The 23719-nt window shown below is 52.5% G+C and overlaps 1 protein-coding gene across 6 annotated transcripts in view; it reads right to left on the bottom strand.

The window, feature by feature from the left end:
* The window catches only part of CRTC1 (CREB regulated transcription coactivator 1), a 70822-nt gene that overhangs the window by 13666 nt on the left and 33437 nt on the right, over positions 1-23719 (bottom strand). For all 6 annotated transcript variants that reach the window (XR_010730441.1, XM_066269001.1, XM_066268982.1 and 3 more), the window contains exons 2-9: positions 18988-19104; positions 16216-16353; positions 15162-15223; positions 12092-12186; positions 9547-9632; positions 7734-7774; positions 7063-7283; positions 1035-1168 (exon numbers count right to left, since the gene is read on the bottom strand). Coding sequence is in view for 5 of the 6 variants with exons in the window: in XM_066269001.1 (XP_066125098.1) it covers positions 1035-1168; positions 7063-7283; positions 7734-7774; positions 9547-9632; positions 12092-12186; positions 15162-15223; positions 16216-16353; positions 18988-19104 (894 nt within the window). In the remaining variant the exon portion in view is untranslated. The remainder of the gene's footprint in view (positions 1-1034; positions 1169-7062; positions 7284-7733; positions 7775-9546; positions 9633-12091; positions 12187-15161; positions 15224-16215; positions 16354-18987; positions 19105-23719) is intronic.

Consider the following 23719-nt stretch of genomic DNA (forward strand, 5'->3'; position numbering starts at 1 on the left):
GATCAAAAAGTACTTTCCACAAAAGGAAAGCAAAGCTAAGAGACTGGGAGTGGAGAGAAGAGGCAGGGGTCACAGATGGAGTGATGACACAGCTGCCAGAAGCAACCATGGCTGTCTGGATCTTGAGCTGAACAAGACCATTGCACAAGCAGACAAGGAGGGGAACCAGGCCCAGAATGGCATCGAAATGTGTGAAAGAAGGATTTAATTTTGGTGTAAGTGGATGATGCCATTGAGGTTATGTTAAAAAAAAAAAAAAGCAAAAATGTTATGTCAGAGATTTTTAAAAAATATACAAAATGTACAAATTCCTAGAAACATACAAACTACCAAAACTGACACAAGAAGAAACAGAAAATCAGTAGACCTTTATCAAGTAAGGATATTGAATTAGTAATCAAAACCTCCCAGTGAAATAAAAGCTTGGATCTGGATGGTTTCGCTCATGAATTCTACCAAACATTTAAAGGATTAACACCAATGCTTCTCAAACTCTTCCAAAAACAGAGGAGAATGTTTCCCAACTTGTTCTATGAGCCTCAAATAACTAAGTAAACAAAAAAAGAATCAAATTATTGAAATCAGATACAAAAATGGAAAGGAACATTACTACCAACTTTTCAGAAACAAAAGGATTATGAGTACTATGAACAATCATACAACAGCTCACTGCATGACCTAGATGAAATGGACCAATTCCTTGACACACACAACGATAAAAGCAGATGAAGCAAAAATTTCAGTAAACTGGGAAAAAAAATAAAATTTTATTTTGGAAAATTTCAACTAGGTCCTAAATAAGAGAAAATGCCATAATGAAGTATGTCCCACTTACACGGCAAGAGCTAAAGCCAGACCTGCCTATAATAGCACAGGGGACTCCACGCCACTGACTAATGCATTTAGCCATGTGTTTGAAAAGTTGACAAAAAGCCAAAAATGCTGGGCTGTTACTATGACCCCTCTGGAAGGAGCAGGAGGTCTCTCAGAGAGGCAGAGCTGGGCTGCACCCCAATCCCACTGCGCCCTCGCACCTGAGTGATGGGTGACAATGAGGAGAGGGTGGGTGACACCTGCTGGGCCTGCTGCCGCCGTGCCTCCGAGCTCAGGGACAGTGGGCTGACACCAGCTGGACGGTGTTGTGGTGAGGAGCCTGGAGTACTCAGCCCTGGAAGGAAGGGAAGGTGGACATGACTCCAGATTCCAAAAGGTCACTCATACACCCATGATCACTGCTCAATCGCTCAGACAGAAGCCAGTGGGCATGTCCTGTTTGCCATACCCAGGGTACCACCTCCTGATATCCTGACCTTGGGGCCTGCAGCTCTCTCTGGTCTCTATTCTCCTTCCAGAATCCTGATGACCAACACTCTCCATACTGATCCCAGCATCCCTTCAGGAGGAGGGTGTCCTGCAGGTCCTGCCAGGCAATACTTCCCTGCCTCTGGATTGCCACATGATTAGCCCCTAGATAGACATGTGACCAGATTGGTCCAATAAGAGCTTGCCTTGGGACTTTTTTTGGGGGGAGAGAAGAGGGAAAAGAGGAGGAAGGGAAAAAGTGGGTGTGCTCCAAAGGAGAGGCAGGAAGAACGGGAGAAGGGGAGGGAGGGAGGGAGCTCATGTAAGAATCCTGCCTTGGGCCCTGGCCGGTTGGCTCAGTGGTAGAGCGTCAGCCTGGCGTGCAGAAGTCCCGGGTTCGATTCCCGGCCAGGGCACACAGAAGAAGCGCCCATCTGCTTCTCCACCCCTCCCCCTCTCCTTCCTCTCTCTCTCTTTCCCTCCCGCAGCCGAAGCTCCATTGGAGCAAAAATGGCCCAGGCACTGGGGATGGCTCCTTGGCCTCTGCCCCAGGCGCTAGAGTGGCTCTGGTCGCAACAGAGCGATGCCCCAGAGGGGCAGAGCATCACCCCCTGGTGGGCAGAGCGTCGCCCCCTGGTGGGCATGCCAGGTGGATCCAGGTCGGGCGCATGCGGGAGTCTGTCTGACTGTCTCTCCCCGTTTCCAGCTTCAGAAAAATACAAAAAAAAAAAAAAAAAAAAAAAGAATCCTGCCTTGGGACTTTTGAGAAAACTCCATGAAGAGAAGCTGCAGCTGTGTGGGGATGGGCATCCTGTGGCTGGAAGTGGAAGGATTAGCTGAAGAATGGTGGGAGAGGCAGCACCTGAGCCCTGGATGCAGCCACACTGGCACTTCCTCTCTTTGGGAGACAATCAATCCTTTTTTCCTAAACTGGCTTGGGTTTTGGTTAGCCTCAAGCAAGTCACTTCTCCCCGAAATCATATTGCCTATTTTTTTTTTTAATTTTATTTATTTTTTACAGAGACAGAGAGTGAGTCAGAGAGAGGAATAGACAGGGACAGACAGAAAGGAACAGAGAGAGATGAGAAGCATCAATCATTAGTTTTTCATTGTGCGTTGCAACATCTTAGTTGTTCATTGATTGCTTCCTCACATGTGCCTTGACCGTGGGCCTTAAGCAGACCGAGTAACCCCTTGCTGGAGCCAGCGACCTTGGGTTCAAGCTGGTGGGCTTTTGCTCAAACCAGATGAGCCCACACTCAAGCTGGCGACCTCGGGGTCTCGAACCCGGGTCCTCTGCATCCCAGTCCAACGCTCTACCCATTGCGCCACCACCTGGTCAGGCTCATATTGCCTCTTGACCCTCATTCCTTCGTCACCCTCAGATGCACATGTCTCTTTCTGTTAATTGCTGCTTCAGCCAGATCTCCTCTCAGCTTTGGACCTGTGTAACTGGCAGTCCCCCATTGCACCATTTCACTTCTACGTCCTCCTCCCTCCATCTTTGTATCCTCTATGCTGGAGTGTTACCCTGCTGGGATGCCTAACCTAGAAACTTACTCTTTTGCCTTCTTCCAAAACCCTCATTTCTTTTAGTTTTTCCATTGATTGAGAGAAAGAAAGGAAGGGAGAGAGAAGGGAGAGACAGAGAAGGGAAAGGAGAAAGAGACGTGGAGGGAGGGGAGGGAGGGAAAGGGAGAGAGAGACAGAGACGCATCAACACATTGTTCCACCTAGTTATTCCATTTAGTCTTGTACTCATTGACTGCTTCTCATACACGCCCTGACTGGGGATCAATCCCGTGACTTTGGTGTGCTGGGACAATGCTTTATTCACTAAGCCACCCATCGAGGACCCAAAAACATCATTACTGATGGAACTCCTTCCAGGAACTTCACATTGCCTCTTCCCTCACTTTGGCCCCCTTCCCGAACAATCCGATCTCTGGATACATCTGTTGTGAAGGAGTTGAGTGAGGTCAAGTTCAATATGGCAGCAGTGGGACCTGTCCAGTTATCCTGGGGCACTGTGCCAGGGAGGCAACAAGCCCCTTGATGCCAGGGGGACTCTAGGAGCCTGGCCTGATCCCCTAGATTCTGTTTCTTTGTCCTCGAGATGGGAGATGATACCAGTCGCCCTTGCCAGTTAACTGTGAAGCTCTAATGAGGTTATGAGCAAGCTCTGGTGAGTCTGGCCCACAGTCAAGGCCAGTGAAGAGACCTAATTCACTCAGGGAAGCCAGGCCCTCCTGCCAAGGGCACCAGATCAACCTTGTTTCAGCAGGTAAGATGACAGGCTCATTCATGGGCCAGTGGGAATGCACCTAGTGCACACTGAGAGAGATGACAAGCAGCCTTCTCTTTGCCCAAGGCAGCTGCTTGCTCTATCATCCATGTGAGATGAGACTGGTCACACCTATACTTCCCTTTGGATGGCCTGGCAGCTCCTCTTGGCTGAGCACTGTGGTGGTGGTGGTGGTGGGGTGGCGCCATTGACTGCTCCCAAGGCAGGCCATAGGGGTTCAATTTCTGCACAGCCCTGGGCCCCAGAATCAGGCTGCTATGGACACAGCGATGTCAAAGGATGCATGGTCAAGAGGCCTGGGCAGGAGTCCAGGAGATACCTGCTCACAGCCCATTTGGACTGGGTACCCTGGGCCATTCCCTCATCTTCTCTAGGTGTCTACTACTTCACAGGTCTAGCAGGCTGAGGAGCACGTGACATCTAGAGAGCAGATGTCAGGATTCAATAAGCAGCAGAGTCAGATGTAAGGAGTGAGAGGATCAGTGGGGCGACAGGGACAAGTGGGCCTGTGGCAAACTGGAGCCCTCTAGCACACCTTGAGGCATAGGACCTTGACCCATTGTTCCTAGGTCTTCCAATTCAAGAGAAGCCAAAAATCCAGATTTTTACATGCACTCTCCTGATGTTTAAGTGTCTATTCACAGCATCACGCACACAGCTGTGGGCTAGACAAAATACACCACTGGGCTGAATTTGGCACTTGGGCTGCCAGTCTCTAATGTCTGCCCTGAATACAAAGGTGTTTTTGAATCGTCTACTGGATTTCAGAGTGAGCTCCTGGCCTCCCATGGGGACTAGGAGGGAGGACGAATGCCTTGCTGTTGAATTCCTTTTGGCAACCTGGATCACCTTTGGGGAAAGGGGTAAGGCCAGCTGGAAAGGAAGTCTAGGCAGGGAAGGAGAACTGCCAGGGGAGGACGGGCCAGGTGGCAGGGGCCTGTCTCAAAGCACGTAAGCCCTGAGTGTGGGAGTGACTGGGCGCAGAGCAGTACCTGGAAGGATTCAGGCCTGTTGTCTTTCCAGGTCCCAGCAGTCAGGGAAAGGACTTCAGCAAATGTGGAATGGGACAAGAGGGGCTACTGTTTCCCTAGTGGAGAGGCCTCTTCCTCCTCTCAAGCTCATGTTCTGACTAGCGGGTGAGCTGGGGTGGGGGGCCGCAATCTCCACGTGTGCCAGAGGCCAAGGCTTGGCTTGATTTAAAATGCACCAAGAAAGTGAAGCTCTTGCCAGATGAGCCAGTGGAGCGGCAGGTTCGAAAACAACCCAACACATGTCAAACATCACTGGCAGATACTGGAGCCAGATGGCTGGGGTCACACTCCCCTGGAGTCTCCTCCCACCCGCCCCTGACTCAGGTCTGCAGCTTTCACACATGCTTATTTCCCTGTGCTTGTTTAGACTCTGTTCAGGCTGTAAATGCACAGCTCCAGGTGGGTGCTGGCGGGCTGCCAAGGACCCTTGGATAGAAGAGGTGGTCCTCTGTAGGGACCACCTCTTCATGATGCTCTGCACATGATCTTAGTAAAAAAGGCCGAGAAGCAATTGAGGGGGTAATGTTCTGGAGCCACAGCCACAAGTGGGGAAAATTGTCAGTACCAGCTGGGGAAAGGGGAGACAGTACCCTCAGAGCCAACCTTCCAATTTCTTTTGCACAGGCCAATGCCTGTGCTGCTGCCTACTGGTCTCTAGAGGCCATGGGTCTTGGGCTTCTCTGAATCTGCTCATTTGTCTTTTTTGGGCCTTCCTTGGGGCACACCAAGCTGCCACCCTCAGCTCTGTGGCTAAGAATGGGTGGGCACAGGGTCAGGCATGTGAAAAAAAGAACTCACCTTCAACATCATCAGGGCAGAGTCTCACTCCTCTCTTCACTGACTGGCCTGAATCCCCTCATCTAAAAATCTAAGAACATGGCACTGTCCTCAACACACCTCACCTTCCCAGGCCCTGTGAGCACCAGGTCCAGGAATGACTCTCCTCCATATTCTGTATCAACCCAGCTCTCAGGCCAGCCAATTTACCCTAGAAAACTCTGCAGTGTCTGGCGGGACCCTGCCTTGACTAAGGTGCTATCTTGTCCTTTGACAGCCTGTTCTCCCTGGGCATTCAGAGGGACTGTGGAAAATCTAAGTTTGAGTGAGAGTGTGATTCTCTCAGAAAACACTGCATGGTACTACCCACCACATTCAGGGTGATGAACAGATGAGTGCTGGCTATTCTGTGGCCCCTGGGCAGGTGAGAGGGAACATGATATAGTACCCTCACAAACCACCAAGTCCTGATACCTGTGGACTCACAGAGGGGTCCCTTGGCCTCTCCTGCCTATCCCAGCACAGAGGCTACTGGGGGCCACCCTGTCTCCTCCCTGAATGCAAACCCACATACTCCACAGTCAACTGGGTGCACAGATCATAGTGGGGTCGCAGGAGAGTTGAGGCCCTGCCCAGATGACAGGCAAGAACACAGTAACTCAGGGTGAGTATACAGAAAAGCAAGGCTGTGTGAGAGGTCAGGTGGAGGATGTGGGTAGAAACCAGGCCTCACTGAGGGGAGGAGGTGTGAGCAGAGATGGGGCTGGTAAGGGGTCCCCTTCTGCCTGGAGAAAGAGGAGGACCATGTGGGAGGCAAAGCACATGCAAAGGCACCAAGGTGAGATCATTGGCTAGAGAAGAGAGGTGGAAGATATGGGGTTATACAAGGTTCTGAGAAGAGGAGGGCCTTGAGCTAACAATTGTTCTGGGTGGAGAAGAGGCTGGGACTGGGAAGAGGGGGGTACAGGTGGAGACTGTGCAGGGTGAGGAGAATCTGAGTTGGGCTATGTCCTGATAATGGAGCTAACAAGACATGCCAATGAGTCAGGTTGGGCAAGAGGTCACAGGAATTGAGGAAGATACCTCCAGGTTCCTGACCTGTGTCATTGCCCCTAGGAGGAACGGGGTTGGGTGTTGCCAGGAGATATTGGGATTAGCAAGGACCCCAAGGGTTGTCCCTGAAGACATGCTCAGGGAGAAATGAGTATGGAGCCTTGGTAGGGGGTCAGGCTGGAGCATCCCAGGCAGGTATCCCTAAAGCCTGGCCCACTGCACTCTCTAAAGCCCCAAGCACCCCTCAGAACCACTGTCCCATCCCTGGGAGCACCATGAGCCTTCCCATCACCAAGCCTCCACCCCAGCTGTGCCCTCTGCCTAAACACTATTCCCCTTGGGGCAGCCTGATAATATCAAGCCCCCATGCTGGGCTCTGCTTCCAAGTTATGACCAGCATTTTGGAAATGACCCTGCTCAGTCACCACACACACACACACACTCTCTCTCTCTCTCTCTCTCTCCTCCCATCCTATGCCCAGCATTTGAAAGTGACCCTGCTCAGTCACTATACACATACACATTCATCCCCCATCCCATGCTAGACAGTGAGCTCTGGAGGGGAAGAAAGTGTCCTCACTCGCCTGGTCTTACCCTGGCCAGTGCCTCCAATGCCCAGGTGCGTCAGGTTGGCAGTAAGGTTGCCGGTGCTGCTGGAACTGCTGAGCATGGGGAAGGTGGGCTCCTCAGGGTCCAGTGGGGTTGGGAGCGGGGAGGGGAAGTGGATGTTGGTCAGGTCAGGCAGGGAACCCCCAGTGTTGTGGGTGGCAGGGATCAGGGCTGTAGTGTTTTCCTGGTCAGCGGATGGAAAGATGCTGGGAAAAGGCCAGACATAAGGAGGTTGAACTCTTAAGACTGCAACTGCTGGTTCTCCCCCAGAAGCTGTGGCAGCAGCGGGAGAGGGCTTGCAAACAAACAAACAAACAAAACAAAAACAAAAAAAAAACTAGCAAGCACAAAATGGTATCTTTCAATTAGATGCTGCCATGATTGAGAAACAATAACCAGCCCGAACCTCCAACTGGGACATTAGGAAGCAGCCTACCCTGCAAGGACAGGGGATGGGGTGAGGACCCTCCAGCTGCCTGGGGACAGGGTGTGTCTGAGGGTTGGGAGTATCCCCTAGGGTGAGTCTTGCTCCACACCCCCATCCCTCTAGTCTCAACTTGCAGCCTGGTGAGCAGTTCGGACTTGGGGAAGGAGGAGATCATCAGAGCAGCCCCTGGTGGCCGTAGGCAAGCAGGGCAGGTCCCACTGTGACTTACTTGATTCCAGGGACCTCGCAGGACTTGGGCCTGGACCCTGTCTGAAAGAGAAGATAGCAGAGGCTAAGCAGCCTCCTTGCAGCATGGCTGATCTCCCTAAGGCCAAGTGACACTCAAGGAGAAGCAAGCTTATGGGGTCCCAGGGAGTCCTACAGATGAAGTAACCCCGTGGGATGGTAATGGGGGGGCTGCCCCAGACATGTCCAGGCGCAAAACCTAGTTAAGTAGAGAGGGTCTCTCTGTGCACCCCCCCGCCCCGGCTTAACTCTGTCTGCCTAATAAGGTGGCACAGTCCAGGGGTGATGTGATGCCTCGACAGAGCAGGTGTCCAAGGAATTGTGCTGCCTGCTTTTTATACCTCAGCCCTCAAGGCTGAGCCACAGTTGTCTGCCACCAGCTCAGCAGCTGGCCTGCTGGAAAACTGGATGTCCAAGGCTAATCCTGCACACATGCCTGGGATCAGGGTGGGCAGGAGGGGTGGCCACCAGGGCAGGGGCTGTCTCTGCTCAGCATCTATCTGAACACCCCTAGAAGGGACAGCATATGTGACTTAGCTTGAATTAGTTGCCCTAAACACAAAGAGGCTGCGACTCTGCCCCTAGCTGACCCACCTTCCCATGGTGCTCAGAATTGTGATTCCCATGGGGATCCCAGTACTCCACTTCTTCAGGAATGGGACTCTGGCCATCCTGCAGGCTGGCCTAGCTTGGGAGAAGGAGATCCAGGGAAACCTCGTCAACCGTAAGACTGATTTTTCCTCTGTGAGCTAGGGACCTTTATTGCCACTGGAGATCTGCAGGCTCCAGGCCAGGCCCCTAGACTCTTGTTCAAGGACAAAGCAGGGAACTCTCTTCCTATGGTGGCAGACATGATGAGACAAAGCCTGTGTGTTGACAGGGGCTCCACTGTGTCACGCTCAATAATTCCTGTCTGCCTCTGGGGCCCTCAGGTAGACACTCCAGCTGATGTGTTCTTTGGGGAGTATTAGAAAGAACGTGGACCCACTGGGGAGGGCTGGGCCAGCCCACACACATACCCAATGAGGGGGGAATGCCTGACTGGCAGTGACTGGGGAGCTGGAGGAGGGCATGTGACCATCAGGCTTTGAGCCTCTGCAGGGAACTGAGTGGAAGCGGTTTCTACTTGGCCATGGGCTCCTTAATTCTGGAAGTAAATATTCACTTCATTCCAGATTTTTGCAAAGCACCTCGACAATGATTTTATAAAGAATCCTTCCAAAAACATTCCACATAAACAGTATTAAGAATTCACCCATTGAAAAGAAAAAAAGGAAAATAATTCATCCATTGTCCCCAACCCACCCCAAACAAATCTAATGAAATCTCTGACACCCTCACAGAGCATGTGTCATTTCAAACAGTAGTTAAAAGCAGTCCTGCCAGGATGCCGGGCTCTGCTGTCCTCTTCTCACTCCCAGGATGCCAGGGTGCTTCCCTAACACTTTCATTTTCTCTTTCTTTATGGTAGCACCACACTCGGATGCAGGGAGGGAACCTGATGTCTTTGTGTCATTTTTGTGCAGGGACCATGCTAATCCCTGTATAACCCAATTTTAGTGTATGTGCTGTGGAAACAACCACGGGTTTTATTTCATTCTTTACGTGCTCTTCAACAGTGTTAACAGGCCTCCATGTGTGTTAAATCGGCTGACATGAGTAGTCAAATCTGAGTGAGGGTTTTACTTCAGAAAGAATGAAGCTCCCCCCTACAGTGTTGTTTCATCATCTTTGCGTGGCTATGTTTAAAAAAAGACCAGGAAAGAAACCACTCCTGAAAGCCCATGGGTTCTTACCTTCTTGGTATCCCATGCTTGCTTGAAAAGGTTCTTGTTTGTCTCTGGCGTGGTCTCCTCCATTCCTGGAACTGTTAGTAGTAAGACTGGAGTGGAGTGTAGAGAGAAGGAGAGTCAGAAAACACATCTTGCTGCAGCTACCTGGTGGTACCAGCAGGGCACTGCCCTTACATACAGTCATGACCATGACAGCAGTGTAAGTACTCCAACAGTGACTTCTGGGGATTGTACTAAAGTACAAATAGGGTTTCACTTTTAAAAAACCAACCTAAAAATAAAGTCAAAGTCATGTGACTTAAACTCTAGAGCTAAGGACATGCATCGATTCAGCCTCCTAGTGGAACTAACGTGGACTTCAAGAGGCCTTGGGCTACAGAGAATAGCTGAGAACTTCCTGCCTCCTGTGAGTGGCCACGGCCCTGTGGACACCTGTCTCTCCCTCTTGGGCCATCAGCACAGTATAACCTCACTCAATGTCAGCTGGGTTGGGGGAATCCACCATGGTAGCTGTGGCCCCATGAGTTAGTCACAATGCCAGCCAACTGTAGAGAAAGGGAGGAGGGGAGGAGGGAATGAGGGGAAGAGGGGAGGAGGAGAAGAGAGAGGAAAGAGGGGAGGAGAGGGGGAGGAGGAAAGGAAGAAAAGAAGGGAGAAGGAGGGAGGAGGGGAGGGGAGGGAAGGTCTGAGAGACTGGATGGGCATCATTCGAAGCCATGAAACCAACTGTGCTCAAAGACTCCTTTCTTTGGATCCTTTGGTAACAGTAAGATTAAACATTTTCTTGATGAGACCCAATTTCCTCATGCCTGTTAAGAGGTTCAGTTTTTCACTGGGAATAGAGCTATAATAAACAGAGCCAGATGGGTCAACTCTTTTTTTTTTTTTTTTTTGTATTTTTCTGAAGCTGGAAACAGGGAGAGACAGTCAGACAGATTCCTGCATGCGCCCGACTGGGATCCACCCGGCATGCCCACCAGGGGCGACGCTCTGCCCACCAGGGGGCGATGCTCTGCCCCTCCGGGGCGTCGCTCTGCCGTGACCAGAGCCACTCTAGCGCCTGGGGCAGAGGCCAAGGAGCCATCCCCAGTGCCCGGGCCATCTTTGCTCCAATGGAGCCTTGGCTGCGGGAGGGGAAGAGAGAGAGACAGAGAGGAAGGAGGAGGGGGTGGAGAAGCAAATGGGCGCTTCTCCTATGTGCCCTGGCCGGGAATCGAACCCGGGACCCCCGCACGCCAGGCCGATGCTCTACCGCTGAGCCAACCGGCCAGGGCCTCAACTCTTTCTTAAACACTGAAAAGGCCAAGCTGGGGATGGGAGGACAGCCACGCTAACCCCTCACCATATCATTGTATGGGCCCCTCTTAGAGGAATGGGGACAGGTGACATTTCTCCCTTCCACCCACCCCAAGGCCAACTAGACTCTGAGCTGCCAGGGGTTCCAGGCTTGCAGCTCCCTTCCACAATCACCAAGAGTCCCGCCTCCCCCAAAAGTCCACATTCTTGGAGACCCACCAGGGAGATGGCCACCTCAGAACTTCCCCTAAGCTAGGGAACAGAAGAGAAGTGCCAGGTACTGTGCCCTCGTCACCTCTGAACATTTAGAATCCTGGTTTTTATTAGAGACAGTTCCTTCTGCAATCTCGCCTTCCCTGCCTTATGAGTTAGGGTCCCAGGAAGATGGGAGTGCAAAGACAGCCCACCCTGAAGAGGTAAAGTTCTGGTGGACAATCCGTCAAAAGAATCTTCTTGGTGTTTACAAGCTTGCACACTGAACTGGTAACAAAAAACTGAGCATCTAGTCCTTAACTGTATATGATAAATTCTCGGTTTCAGTGTCTTGGGGCAGTCAGACCCCTATGGGGTTTCCTGGGGCTGGCTCACAGCATCATGCTCCCCTCTATGGATGACACTACCCCAGTTTTTAAATTGGCTTCTGGAAGGTCCCAAGGATGTTGCCTGTGCCCAGCTCCGAGGACTGGGGTCTGGGCACAGATCTGCTAGCTGCAGGTTATGCACATGGTCCAGTTGGAGAGGTTCTGGGGAAGAGCTGGTAAAGAACCAGCCTCTTTCCCACCCACCAAGGCCAGGATGAACCCAGGGGCTGTGGACCAGGAGGGTTCTGAGAAGCAGAGCCAGAATATGGTCCAGTGTGAAGCCCTGGATCAAGCTACACCTGAAGTTGAACACCTAGCTCTGGCCTACTGGGTCATGAGCTGTTAACTGCTTGTTCTGCTTAAGCTTGCAGCCCACTACATTTTAAAGAAACTGCAAGGCCCCCAGATGGCGAGGCCATGCTGAACCCATGAAGAGAAGGCAACAGGTGTTTGCAGGAGCTGTTTTCTCTGCCTAGAAAACTCTTATAAATTCTTCAAAATCCAACTCAAATAGCGCCATCTCTAACATTTCCCTGAGCCCTTCCCCTAGTCCCATAGCATTCACCGTCTTCCTTTGCAGGTCTGACCATGAGCTTTGACCTCTGAAAGCATAGGAGCTACTATTGGACTTGCCTGACCTAAGGAAAGATGCCCAAGTGCTTGGCCCATACCTCTTTTCTGGTGTGCGTCCTGGGACCCGCCTGTAAAGGGCTCTGGTTGGGTGGGCGTCATTGTGCTCTGGTGTAGGGCAGAGTCAGAATTGGTCCTGGGAGAAGAGAGACAACAGTGAGACCAAGGGTGACATAGGGGCAGTCCTGGCCCCACTTGGTCCAGGACACACCCGATGGGATAGGGTGGCAGTTGTAGGTCATTTTTGTGGGCTGTTGCACCTAAGTACTGTTCTCAAAAGAACCACAGGAGTGACCATGACCATGGTTTTGGTCTGCAAAGCCTGTTTGCAGCAAAGATGTCCCTCTGTCCTAACCCACCCCTGCCCCATCCCACCCTCCCCACCCCCCATCCCCCATGAACTTCTCAGCTTTAGAGAAAGGTTGGAGCCTTCCTGCTGAAACCCTCCAGAAAGGGGGCCCAATGGTCCCACAGTGGCCAAATCTTGTGGGTATGGGCCCATCACTGGATTCCCTTTGGTGACAACCACCAATGGCTAATCCCTCCCTCTGGGATGCTCAGTTACAAACAGGTATGATGGACAAGAAGAGGAGGCAGAGACATAAGGTTTAGAGAAAGCCTCAGAAAGAATGCAGCCCCTGGGAGGGAAGGGGTTGGGTATGAAGGAATAATAGCATGGGGGGCGGGGGTGGAATCTTGTTTCAATTAGCCCAAATGCTGCCAGGAGCTCTATCCTCTGCCCCAGGGACACAATCATCAAATCTGCCCCCAGCTACAGGTGCCTGGATGGAGGGATTCTAAAACAGCCATCAGCTGCCCAGGATACTAGGGGTGCCCAAGGGGAGCTGGGTAGACATGCAAAGGACAGTCCATGAGCTTGGCAGGCAATTCAAGGATGAGAATAAGTGCTGCTTGCACCCAATGGGGATGTCCCAGACACTGAGAGTGATGTGGAGGAAACTTAAGGGAGAAGAACATGTTACAAAGGATCAGGCCTGTCGCTGACCCCAGGGCCAGCTGAGCAGTGAAGAACCAGTCAGGATCCTAGCCACGCCTCACAGCTATATGTCTTTGAGTGAGTATTCTGACCTCTCTATGCTCAATTTCCTTGTGTCTATATTCCACAATGCTATGGCTTTTTTTTTTTTTTTTTGCATTTTTCCAAAGCTGGAAACGGGGAGGCAGTCAGACAGACTCCCACATGCGCCCGACTGGGATCCACCCGGCACGCCCACCGGGGGGCGATGCTCTGCCCATCTGGGGCTTCGCTCTGTTGTATCCAGAGCCACCCTAGCGCCTGAGGCAGAGGCCCCAGAGCCATCCTCAGCGCCCGGGCCATCTTTGCTCCAATGGAGCCTCGGCTGCAGGAGGGGAAGAGAGAGGAAGGAGAGGGGGAGGGGTGGAGAAGCAGATGGGCGTTTCTTCTGTGCCCTGGCTGGGAATTGAACCTGGGACTCCCGCATGCCAGGCCGACGCTCTACCACTGAGCCAACTGGCCAGGGCCAATGCTATGGCTTTTTAAAATTGATTTTGAGAGAGAGAGGAATGGAGAGAGACAAAAACACAGAGAGAAACATCAATTTGTTGCTTCACCATTCATTAATTGATTTCTTTTATATGTCCTGAGGAACAAACCTGCAACTTCAGCATAACAGGATGATATTCTAATCAACTGATCTACCTGGACAGGGCCTGCTCTCTGAGTTTTATACCAGTTAATGTATGTGACAGTCGAACATGGCCCAATATATAAGTGCTTGTTGAGAATTTAATTGTATTATTTAATTAAATATTGTATTATATACATATATTTTTTTAAGTTTGCTTACTTTTAGTTGTTTTTTTTCTGAAATCGCATATACAAATACACATTTTCTGTGTGTGGTAAGGGATGTATAACATAAAATTTACCATTTTAACCACTTTTTTTTCTTATTTTCCAAATGAGAGGAGGGGAGATAGAGAGACAGACTCCCGCCTGTGCCCCGACTGGGATCCACTCGGCTACCCGTCTGAGGCCATGCTCTGCCCATCTGGGACCATGCTCACAACTAAAATATTTTTAGTGCCTGAAGCGGAGGCTCCACAGAGCCATCCTCAGCACCGGGACAGAACCAATCAAGCCATGGCTGCAAGAGAGGGGGGGAGAGAGAGAGAGAGAAGAAAGAAGGGTGGAGAAGCAGATGGTGACTTTCCCTGTGTGCCTTGACCGGGAATCGAACCTGGAACATGCACATGCCAAGCTGATGCTCTACCACTTAGCCAACTGGCTAGGGAACCATTTTAACCATTTTTGAGTGTATGCTTCAGTGGCATAATGTATATGGTACATAACCATCACACACACACACACACACACACACACACATATATATTTTTACAGAGACAGAGAGAGAGTCAGAGAGAGGGATAGACAGAGACAGACAGACAGGAATGGAGAGATGAGAAGCATCAATCATCAGTTTTTTGTTGCGCATTGTGACACCTTAGTTGTTCATTGATTGCTTTCTCGTATGTGCCTTGACCGTGGGCCTTCAGCAGACCGAGTAACCCCTTGCTTGAGCCAGCGACCTTGGGTCCAAGCTGGTGAGCTTTTGCTCAAACCAGATGAGCCTGCGCTCAAGCTGGCGACCTCAGGGTCTCAAACCTGGGTCCTTGGCATCCCAGTCTGACGCTCTATCCACTGTGCCACCGCCTAGTCAGGCAACCATCACCTATATTATTGAACATATTTATATTAGTATTTTATACCTTTCTATATGATGGTATTATGAGTGTTTTTATTTTAATAAGTGTACCTTCTCTAGGTACATTTATTCTCCTAATATTCTAGTAATAAATGTATAATACTGTTATAACTGCATTTTCATGACATTTATCATGTGGGAAACCATAGCACTAAATGAAAAATAAAGCCAGCCACAACACTGAATAGCCAATATAATCCCAACTTTGCTTAAAAAAGGAAAATAGAACGGATTTCTAAAAACTAGATGCTTCTTCATTTTGTTGTTTTAAAGTGAGTACATAATTGATTTTCCAAACACATCTAGGATGAAAGTTTGGTTTTGTTTCCAACCAGAGGACTGAGGCTGGCTTTGGGTCACTGACCTTCTCCAGCTGGTGTCCGAGGGTGGCGAGAGGTACACAGTACCATAAGGACAGCTGTCCGCTTGAATGTGAGTTAAGGGGACAGCACTGTTGACTCAGATCCCACCCTAGCCCCAAAAACCCAGTGGCCAGGCTAATAGAGCCTGCAAACAGCTGGGGCCGCAGGGTGGGGAGGGGGGGCCTTTTCCTTCCTGGCTGTGAGTGGCCCCGGGGGCGGCCCCATCCACCTAGCACTCAGCACTCACCCCCTGCAAGTGCACGTGTGGGCTGCACCCCTTCCAAGAGGGGCCTCAGCCATGAAACCAGGGCCCACAGGGACAGCAGGGAGTCTTGTTCAGATGACCCAGGTCATGACTCTTAATTCTGGGCTGATGGGCGGATCCCGGGGCCCGAGGGCTCTGTCTGGAGCCCAGCTGGTTGGGCTCCCCCAGCTACGGAAATGAAAACCAGGAAAGAACAGGCTTCTCTGTTCTAGGAAGCAGGGGTTCCCAGAGCTGCACTCAGACTCTGGGGGGTGGGGCTGGTTGGCTGAGCTCCAAGGGATGGCTGAGTTGGGGGGGGGGGGGCTCCTGATGATCTTTGCTTGGCAGAGCTGCAGACAGAAGTTTCATGTCTTCAGATGGAGTCTCCCTTGGATCCATCTGGGTCTGGTTCGGACCCCCTCAGCCCCACTGCCTTGGTTGGTCTGTCCTCCATGTGGCCCTGGGAGGGGTCCATTAACATGGCCTTGATGTGTGGTCACCCTGCTCACAGCCTTCCTGGGCCCCACTGCAGCTGGGCATCCAAGTGCAATGTGGTTCAGTATCACCTTCCCCAACTCTCACCTCAGGCTGCATGCTCCAGTGGCCACCTATGCATCCTTGTTCCCTGTGTTCCTCAGTCCCCACCTAGCCAAAGGTTTATCAGCTTGCTTCACTGCCTCCTCCAGGAAGTACACTGGGACAGCACCAATCCATCCCCAGAGCTGGTAGCTCCATTAGTTAGATGAGCTCAAGGTCCTGCAGTCACCAACAGGGCCCAGCCCCCCAATCCAAGTCCTCTGGGGAAAGGATATCTGCCGTCCATGTTTGTCCACCGACAGGGGCCGGCGGTGTGGGGAGCCAAGCCGGCCGCGCTCCCGGTATACTCTGTCCACAAGCCCATGGTGCCGGGTAGTCCGGCTGGTGTCCAGGCCAGAGGACTGGAAGGGTGTCTGGGGGAGGGGAAGGGGCCGGCAAGGGGAGGAGAGAAGGAGATGGAAAAAAAAACGAGAGAAACCCAAAACGGTTATCAGCTGTGGCCTGCCCCTAGGATCTTACCTCAGGGTCCCCCATTCCCAAGATACTGTTGGCCAGCATGAGGCAACCAGGACAGGTTTCCCCCTGTGACCAGCTCCCAACCTCCAAGCACTGCGTGGTTAGGGGCAAGCCGGGGGTCCTGGGCGCTGCGGCGATGGGCGTGCAGTGCAGCCGGCATGCACGGGCCAGGCAGAGTGGCACAAGCTCAGATCCAGTGCTGGCTACGGTGCCAGGGGTGCAGATGGCCTGAGCAGTACCCCACCCCCACCCTGCCCTCAGCCTCACCAGGTGCGGACAGGCCTCTGCCTTCTCTCTGGGGCCTGGCTGGCCTCCTCTTCCCACCTACGTCATCCCTGGAGGGGCTGCCAAGAGACAGCCTGGGGCTTCTAGCCGAGGATGTTGAGGGGCCCACATGGCCAAGTGCTGGCTCCCTGGAGGCTCCTTGTTGAGCCTGTTTTTGACTGAAACTCAGCCCCAAGCGCTCTCCCTGACCATATATTGGCAATTCCATGATCCAAATACAGGCACTTTCTGGGGCCCTGGACTACTACTTGGTAGGATAGGGCTTTCTTCCAGCACCTGGGGCAGGCATGAGGCCCTTGGCCAGGCCCTGCTCCCTCTCCCAGCTTCATGCCCTGGGGCCCTCAGGAGCATGCTCTCTGCCATCTCTAGCACCATGGGGCTCCTTGCCATCTGACTGTGGTGTAAGACTGGCAACTTGAGCTAGCTCTCAATACAGCCTGTCCCCTTGCCTAGCCAGCTGGTCCTTGGGCCCTCCTATCTTCTCTGGGAAGTGGGGCTAAAAGTGACTTCCTTCTTCCATGGTGGAATCTGCTCTTCCCCATGTATCCAAATACCTCACACCTGGAATTCAGGGCTGACTGCTCTCCCAGTATCCAGGACTTCTGTCTTTTTCTGACCCAGCAAGGATCCTGCCAGCTTGGGAGATGGCTATGACTAAGAGAGGGAGGGAACCTCACCATCCAGCAGGGACACCAGAGGGCAGGGGCTGCTTACTTCCTCTGAGATGCATGGAAAGTGGAGGGAAAACTGAGGTGGCTGAAGCCGAGCCAGAGGCAGAGAGAAGCTCAGCTTGGCCATAGCCTAGCTCACCAGACCATGTTTAGGATTGTGCACACGCATGTGCATGTGTCATGGGAACAACCATGCAGCATTGGAGTGCATGCTCAAAATCTTGGGTGGGGTCTTTCCATGTGCCCACACACACTTCCCCAGACACAGGGGTGCAGAGCAGATTAGTTTCTGTTTGGCAGACAGAACACTTCCCACCAGGCCAGGAGGGCAGCCACGCTGGGGACATCAATAGCCTCAGCCCAGGGGCTCATTTACCAGAGAGACAGGAGTTGCTGCCAGTGTATCCCCCAGAAATCCGTTGGGCTGGAAATACAAAGAACCAAGACTCTGAGATGCTCTGCCTCACCTGGTCCTCTGGGACCCCAACAGGCCCCTGTATCCACAGCCCTAAAGGCTCCATGCTGGCCCAGGCAGGGCAAGCTCAGGATGCCCAGAGACAATCTCCCCTAGGGAGGAGGAGGGAGAACCCCAACTCGGGAGTGCCCTGACGAAGGGGTCAGCTTTTGGTCATCTCAACAGCCCCAGACATCTTTTCCAATGAGGAGGCTGTTCGAGGAGAGCCGTGCCTCAGGGAGCCAGAGCTGAGCTGGGCAGATCCCAAGCCAGCCTGGGGGATCCTGGTCAGTGGTCTGCTGCATTCCAGTGTCACTATCATGGTAACAGTAGGAACTGATAAGTTACTTGGGTGGAGACTAAGTGCCCTGAGGTTCCATCTGACCTATCAGCATATGGATAGATGTGGCTATTTCTGGGGCCCCGTCTCAGCAATGGGATGGAAGTGTGGCAGTCCATGGACCTGTCCCTGCAGAGCAGACAGCATGGTGGGAATAGCCCAGCTCTCAGCCCCAGCTCCCCGGCCCACCTTGCCTCCACTCCCACCTGCAGACCACCATGGTCATGAGCAGCCCTGGAAAAAAGGCTGGCACTGTGCCCAGTGGTGAGCCTTATCTCTCTTTAGTTATGATAAGGATGTGCATGGCAGCCCTGTGGCCTGCGGGAGCCATGCTATGTGGGTCTCTGCCAAGAAACATTTGCAGACAAGTGGGGTCAGGCCTTGGGGCCTCCTTCTGAGAACCGCTGGGCTTGCGGATTAGTGAGGCTGATGGAGCCAAGCCCCAGAGGCCCTAAGCAGTTCCCGCTGCTGCGCAGCCGGCCAACAGGTGTAGTGGCTGCTGAAATACTTGAGGCCAGACTGAGGCCTTGCTGCAGGGTCTACTGATAATGACAGGGTACTGGCCAGGAGGGATCTGGTTGAAGTATGACCAGGTCATCCCAGGGACAGGAAAGGAGTAGGCGGGTGTGGGGTGGGAGAGCTGTGGCAATTGCCTGTTGACCTCAGTTGTTCAAAGCAGCCATCATGCATATCCACTTGCCCAGAGTGAATGTGCCCCAGGCAGGAAGCCAGGGAAAGCTTCCCTAGAGAGGTAATGGGGGAAAGGAGTGGGGGTATTCACCTGAAAGGGCAGATCCACCGTGCCGCTCCCAATCTGGTTCACATTGGGCAGGGAACCGCCATAGTACTGGCCACGGCTCGGGCCCAGCTGCAGGTACTGTGACTTCTGGAGCTGGAGCTGTAAGAGAGAAACCAGCAGCTGCAGTGGGGGCTGCAAGGCCCTCCCTAAGCATACCATTAAAACACCACCCTATCCCCAAGGGCCTGAAAAGAACCCAAGTGGTGAGGTCAGTGGCACCAGTAACCGAAGGTGTAGGATCCCATGATTCAAATTCTCGAAGGAGCCAAATGTCTTTTTACCCAAATGGCAGAATCATAAACCCAGGTAACCAAAGAGGTCATCCCCAGGACTCTCTGAATGTAGGGGAACTTTTTTTTGCTGGCTGATAGGCAGTTTTGTAAATGAGCAAAAGTATAGAGTAGGCCTGGAGCCTGCAGCCCAAGGAAAAGGCCCCTCACCCACCCAGGGGAGCCATTTCTTATCATGGCCAAGGCTTCGTTACTGGGCACAGGCCAGAGGCTGCAAATTGACGACCAGTCACAAGAGAAATCTTCTTTCCAATAGCCGGAATCACGGGCCGACTCAGTGGCTTTCAAAGTGCAGGATGTGGATTCCTCCAGCAGCACACCCAGGAGTAGCAGGTCTGCCAGACCCTACCTGAGTTCAAGGGTCCTGCCCAAGGCCTCAAGCTCCTGCCTGTCCCTCTGCTTAACTGGGGCTAGGCCCAGTAGTTGGCTCTCATCTGGGCTGGCCAGATCCCTGCACAGTCCTCACTGCCCATCACTCAACTGGGGACTCCTCCTACCTCAGAACCAGGGATCCGGGGCTCCTTAACCAGCAACAGCTGCCTGGGACCCGGCCTGGCATCTGCCTGTTCTCTCTCAAGCAGCTGATTCCACTTTTTGGGAACAACAGCTGATACCCTGACCTGGGCATCCCCACCTGTAGCCCATCACACCGCTTTGGGAGGCGGGCGTCATGAACAAGGGCTGGGCATGCAGGAAGGGGTGCTGTCGCTTTCCAGACTGTGGTGGTTGCTAGGGTCGACTCTATAAACAAAGCTCTTGCAGTTCCTTACAAATAGTTTCTGACAGCCTCCACCAGCTGGCCACCTATACCACTCACTCCCCAATCATGGCCCAGCTCCTGGGGGGCTTTGGGCACTGTAGAGAAAGTGAAGCCCAGAAACTAGCCACCCAGAAGAGCACCTCATGCAGGTAAACAGCTGTTTCCTGCAAGCTGTGTGGAGCTGAAAGAGAGCCTGACCTTGTTCTGTTCCTATGCAGGTGATTCTCAGGGTCTGCAGGGCCCAGACCAGAGTTTGTCTCTGACATCAACACCCCACTGTGACCCTCTGTAATACCAGTGGCTAAGGCCAGGCAGGTCCACATTGGATTCGGGCAGACAGTAGAGGAAGTGTGGAGCCAGAAAGCATTAGGGCCATTACTGTTTATTAGAGTCCACGGCAGGGGAACACACAGGCAGGGGAAAACTGCTTCTCATGGCAGCAGGCACACGAACAGCAAAATGACCCCTCACAGTGGCAGGCAGGCAATCCACCCACCTGAGGGCGAGGACCCGTAGCCTTACATAGACTATACACATGTGGCACTGTCATGTGCTCATACACTAATCAGGCAAAGTACAAGCAAGCAAGCCTAACACAGCTGTTTCCAAAAAGCCACCCCTTTAGGGTTACTTGCCTCACAATCTATATGTCAAGTATCTTCTATGATGGTCCCTGTGTGAGGAGTGAGGCACATTATATCACAGAAACAGTACAGAGTACAGCAACAGAATTACAAAGGCACAAACTATACCAAAAATGACAATAATTACAAAGATGCCCTTTACAATGTCTCCCTGAGCACTCTGCCCAGGGAGTTAACTGAAGGCCTACCTCTAACCCCCTACCGCACAGTAGGTGGGAGGGCCTGTACAGTCCAGGGCCATGTCTATTGAAAAAAGTGTCCTTAGTGCGTTCCTGCAACTGGATGTGAACAGCTTCCCAGTGCAGGAGGGCCTCCACAGGTGCCGTGGTCTCACCATCGAGGTCTCCTGGTAGTACTGTCCACAAGCAGCATGTCCAACCAACAAGGGAGCCAGTGTCCCCCTCTTGTCGAAGTCCCTGCTTCAAGAGTCCATTATACCACTCGATGATCAGTCCGTGATAGCGCAGCTGTCTGTACAAATCACCCAAGGTGAAAGTCCATTACAGGCAACTAGCCATATAGCTCTTTGATTTTGTGCTGCCTCCACACACACACCCTCAAATCTGCCACTGTCTGTGTAACCACATTGATGGGCTGCTCCACACAGGGGCTCAAGATAGCCACTAGTGACCTAAAAAGAGCTGACAGAGTGCCGCAGAGAATAAGGTGCCTCATCGCTGTATTGGGTTTCTGCCTGAATTTCATCCCTAACTCCATCAACTCTGGATACAGAGCCAGACCACAGAGTGCTCAACTACTTGGGGAGGGGGTTGTGCCTGCCCCTGAGGCACTCTTGGCTGCTGGGTTTTTACTTTCTGGGTGACCACTAGCTGGATTCTGAGTCTGCTGACGGCTGTTTCAGCTTGAACCTCCTCTTCTGAGAAGGAGTTGGAATCACCTGCTCCTGCCAACTCAGAGCCACTCTGCTGCATGAATACAGCTCCCTCTTCAATGTCTGCTTCAGTTCTTGAAATGAAGCTGGAACTCAAGCTCTTGATCCCAAAGTTGTTTCTCTAACAACTCACTGACAACGTTCAGCTACTAGGGCAAACTGCAGCTCGTGAACCCATAATTCCTTCTCCAGTGCTGGTTCCAGTTCCAGGCTCTGCTGGTGCTCAGCCTGCATTTCACACTGGTGCTCTTGAAAGGCCTCCTTCTCTAGCAACTGTTGCAGTTCAAGCTGCACTTAGTCTGCAGCTCATCCTGGAGCTTTTGACCTTAGGTGGCCTCTTGTACAGAGTTTTCAGTTTCTCCTCCCAGGGCTGTAAGAAACACCCAGCCCACAGCCCCTAACAGGGTAGTCACAGGGAACAGCCACTCCTCTATATCACCCTTCGACAGTGTCCATGGCTCCATACCCGATCTGATCTGAATCCTGCCAACTACACCAGATGTAATGCTGGTAGCAGAGGCCAGGCAGGTCCACAATGGATCCAGGCAGACAGTAGAGGAACTGCAGAGCCAGAAAGCATTGGGCCATTACCATTTATTATAGTCTTGCAACAGCAGGCAAGTACACAGGCAGGGGAAAACTGCTTCTCACGGCAGCAGGTGCATGAACAGCAAAATGGTCCCTCACAGTGGCAGGCAAGCAATCCACAATCCACCCTGAGGGCAAACACCTGTAGCCTTATTTAGACTACACATGTGGCACTGCCACATGCTCATGCACTAATCAGGCAAAGTAAAAGTAAGCAAGCCTAACATAGCTGTTTTCCCAACACCCTCCCCACAGTCATGAGGGGCCCTGACCAGCACCTGGGCACAGGTGACCTCAGATCAGAGACTCACCCCATGTCCTCCTTTTGTGGCATGAGCCACATGACAGGAGCCTGCCCTGCTTCTCTCAAGAACCTTCTGGCCCTCAGTTTCCCCTTCCAATTTCCTCACCTCAGTCCTGGGTCCCTTTATTTCCAGGCAGGGCCCTTTTCCCCTGACCCCACCAACTCCCCTGCAAGAGTCACCCTCAGTCCCACCTTGCTGAGAGAATCCCACAGGTAGGGGGTCACCTGGCAAAGTGCACATCCCCAGCTTCTGTCAGTGCCCATGCCCTTGCTGGGAACATCCCCCATCCTGGCAGCATCCACAGGGCTAGGCAAAATGGGGACCAAAAGAGTGGGAACAGGGGCCAGTGGCCCTGGGAAGGTGTGATGTGATGGATGCAGTCACTTCTCCAGAGCACTCCCAGTCCTTAGCTACCACCCCCTCACACCGACAAGATGATGCCGTGACACACACCCCTGCCAGCCCATCCCAGGCTTCACTCTTTTTTTTTTTTTTTTTGTATTTTTCTGAAGTTGGAAACCGGGAGGCAGTCAGACAGACTCCCGCATGCGCCCGACTGGGATCCACCCAGCATGCCCACCAGAGGGCGATGCTCTGCCCATCTGGGGCATCACTCTGTTGCAACCAGAGCCATTCTAGTGCCTGAGGCAGTGGCCACAGAGCCATCCTCAGCGACTGGGCCATCTTTGCTCCAATGGAGCCTTGGCTGCGGGAGGGGAAGAGAGACAGAGAGGAAGGAGAGGGGGAGGGGTGGAGAAGCAGATGGGCGCTTCTCCTGTGTGCCCTGGCCGGGGATCGAACTCGGGACTTCCGCACGCCAGGCCAACGCTCTACCACTGAGCTAACCAGCTAGGGCCATCAGGCTTCACTCTTTAAACAAGCCAACCTTGTTCAAGCCCATCAGTAATCTCCATGGTAAAAGGTGGGCATTCTAATGCGATTAAGGGGAGCCAGTGTGCTAAAGGCTGAGCTCTGTCCTTCAAAGCCTGGTTGGGTCAGGGAGAAGTGTGCTCTGAGTGGGCCTCCATTACCCTCTCATGAAGGCTTCAGTCTGGCCATTTGCTCTCCACAATGACCAGGCTCCACCAACTAAAATGGTTGCTGCCTTGAGGCCTTTGCACTGGTACTGCCTCCTACAAGAGGCTCCTCCCACTGGGCTAACCTGACACGGAGTATCTCACACCCACAGGGTTACTTCCTCCACAGCTCATTGTCCAAAACTACCCAACCGAGGT

Source organism: Saccopteryx bilineata, chromosome 1 (genome assembly GCF_036850765.1).
Source record: "Saccopteryx bilineata isolate mSacBil1 chromosome 1, mSacBil1_pri_phased_curated, whole genome shotgun sequence".
Lineage (NCBI taxonomy): Eukaryota > Metazoa > Chordata > Mammalia > Chiroptera > Emballonuridae > Saccopteryx > Saccopteryx bilineata.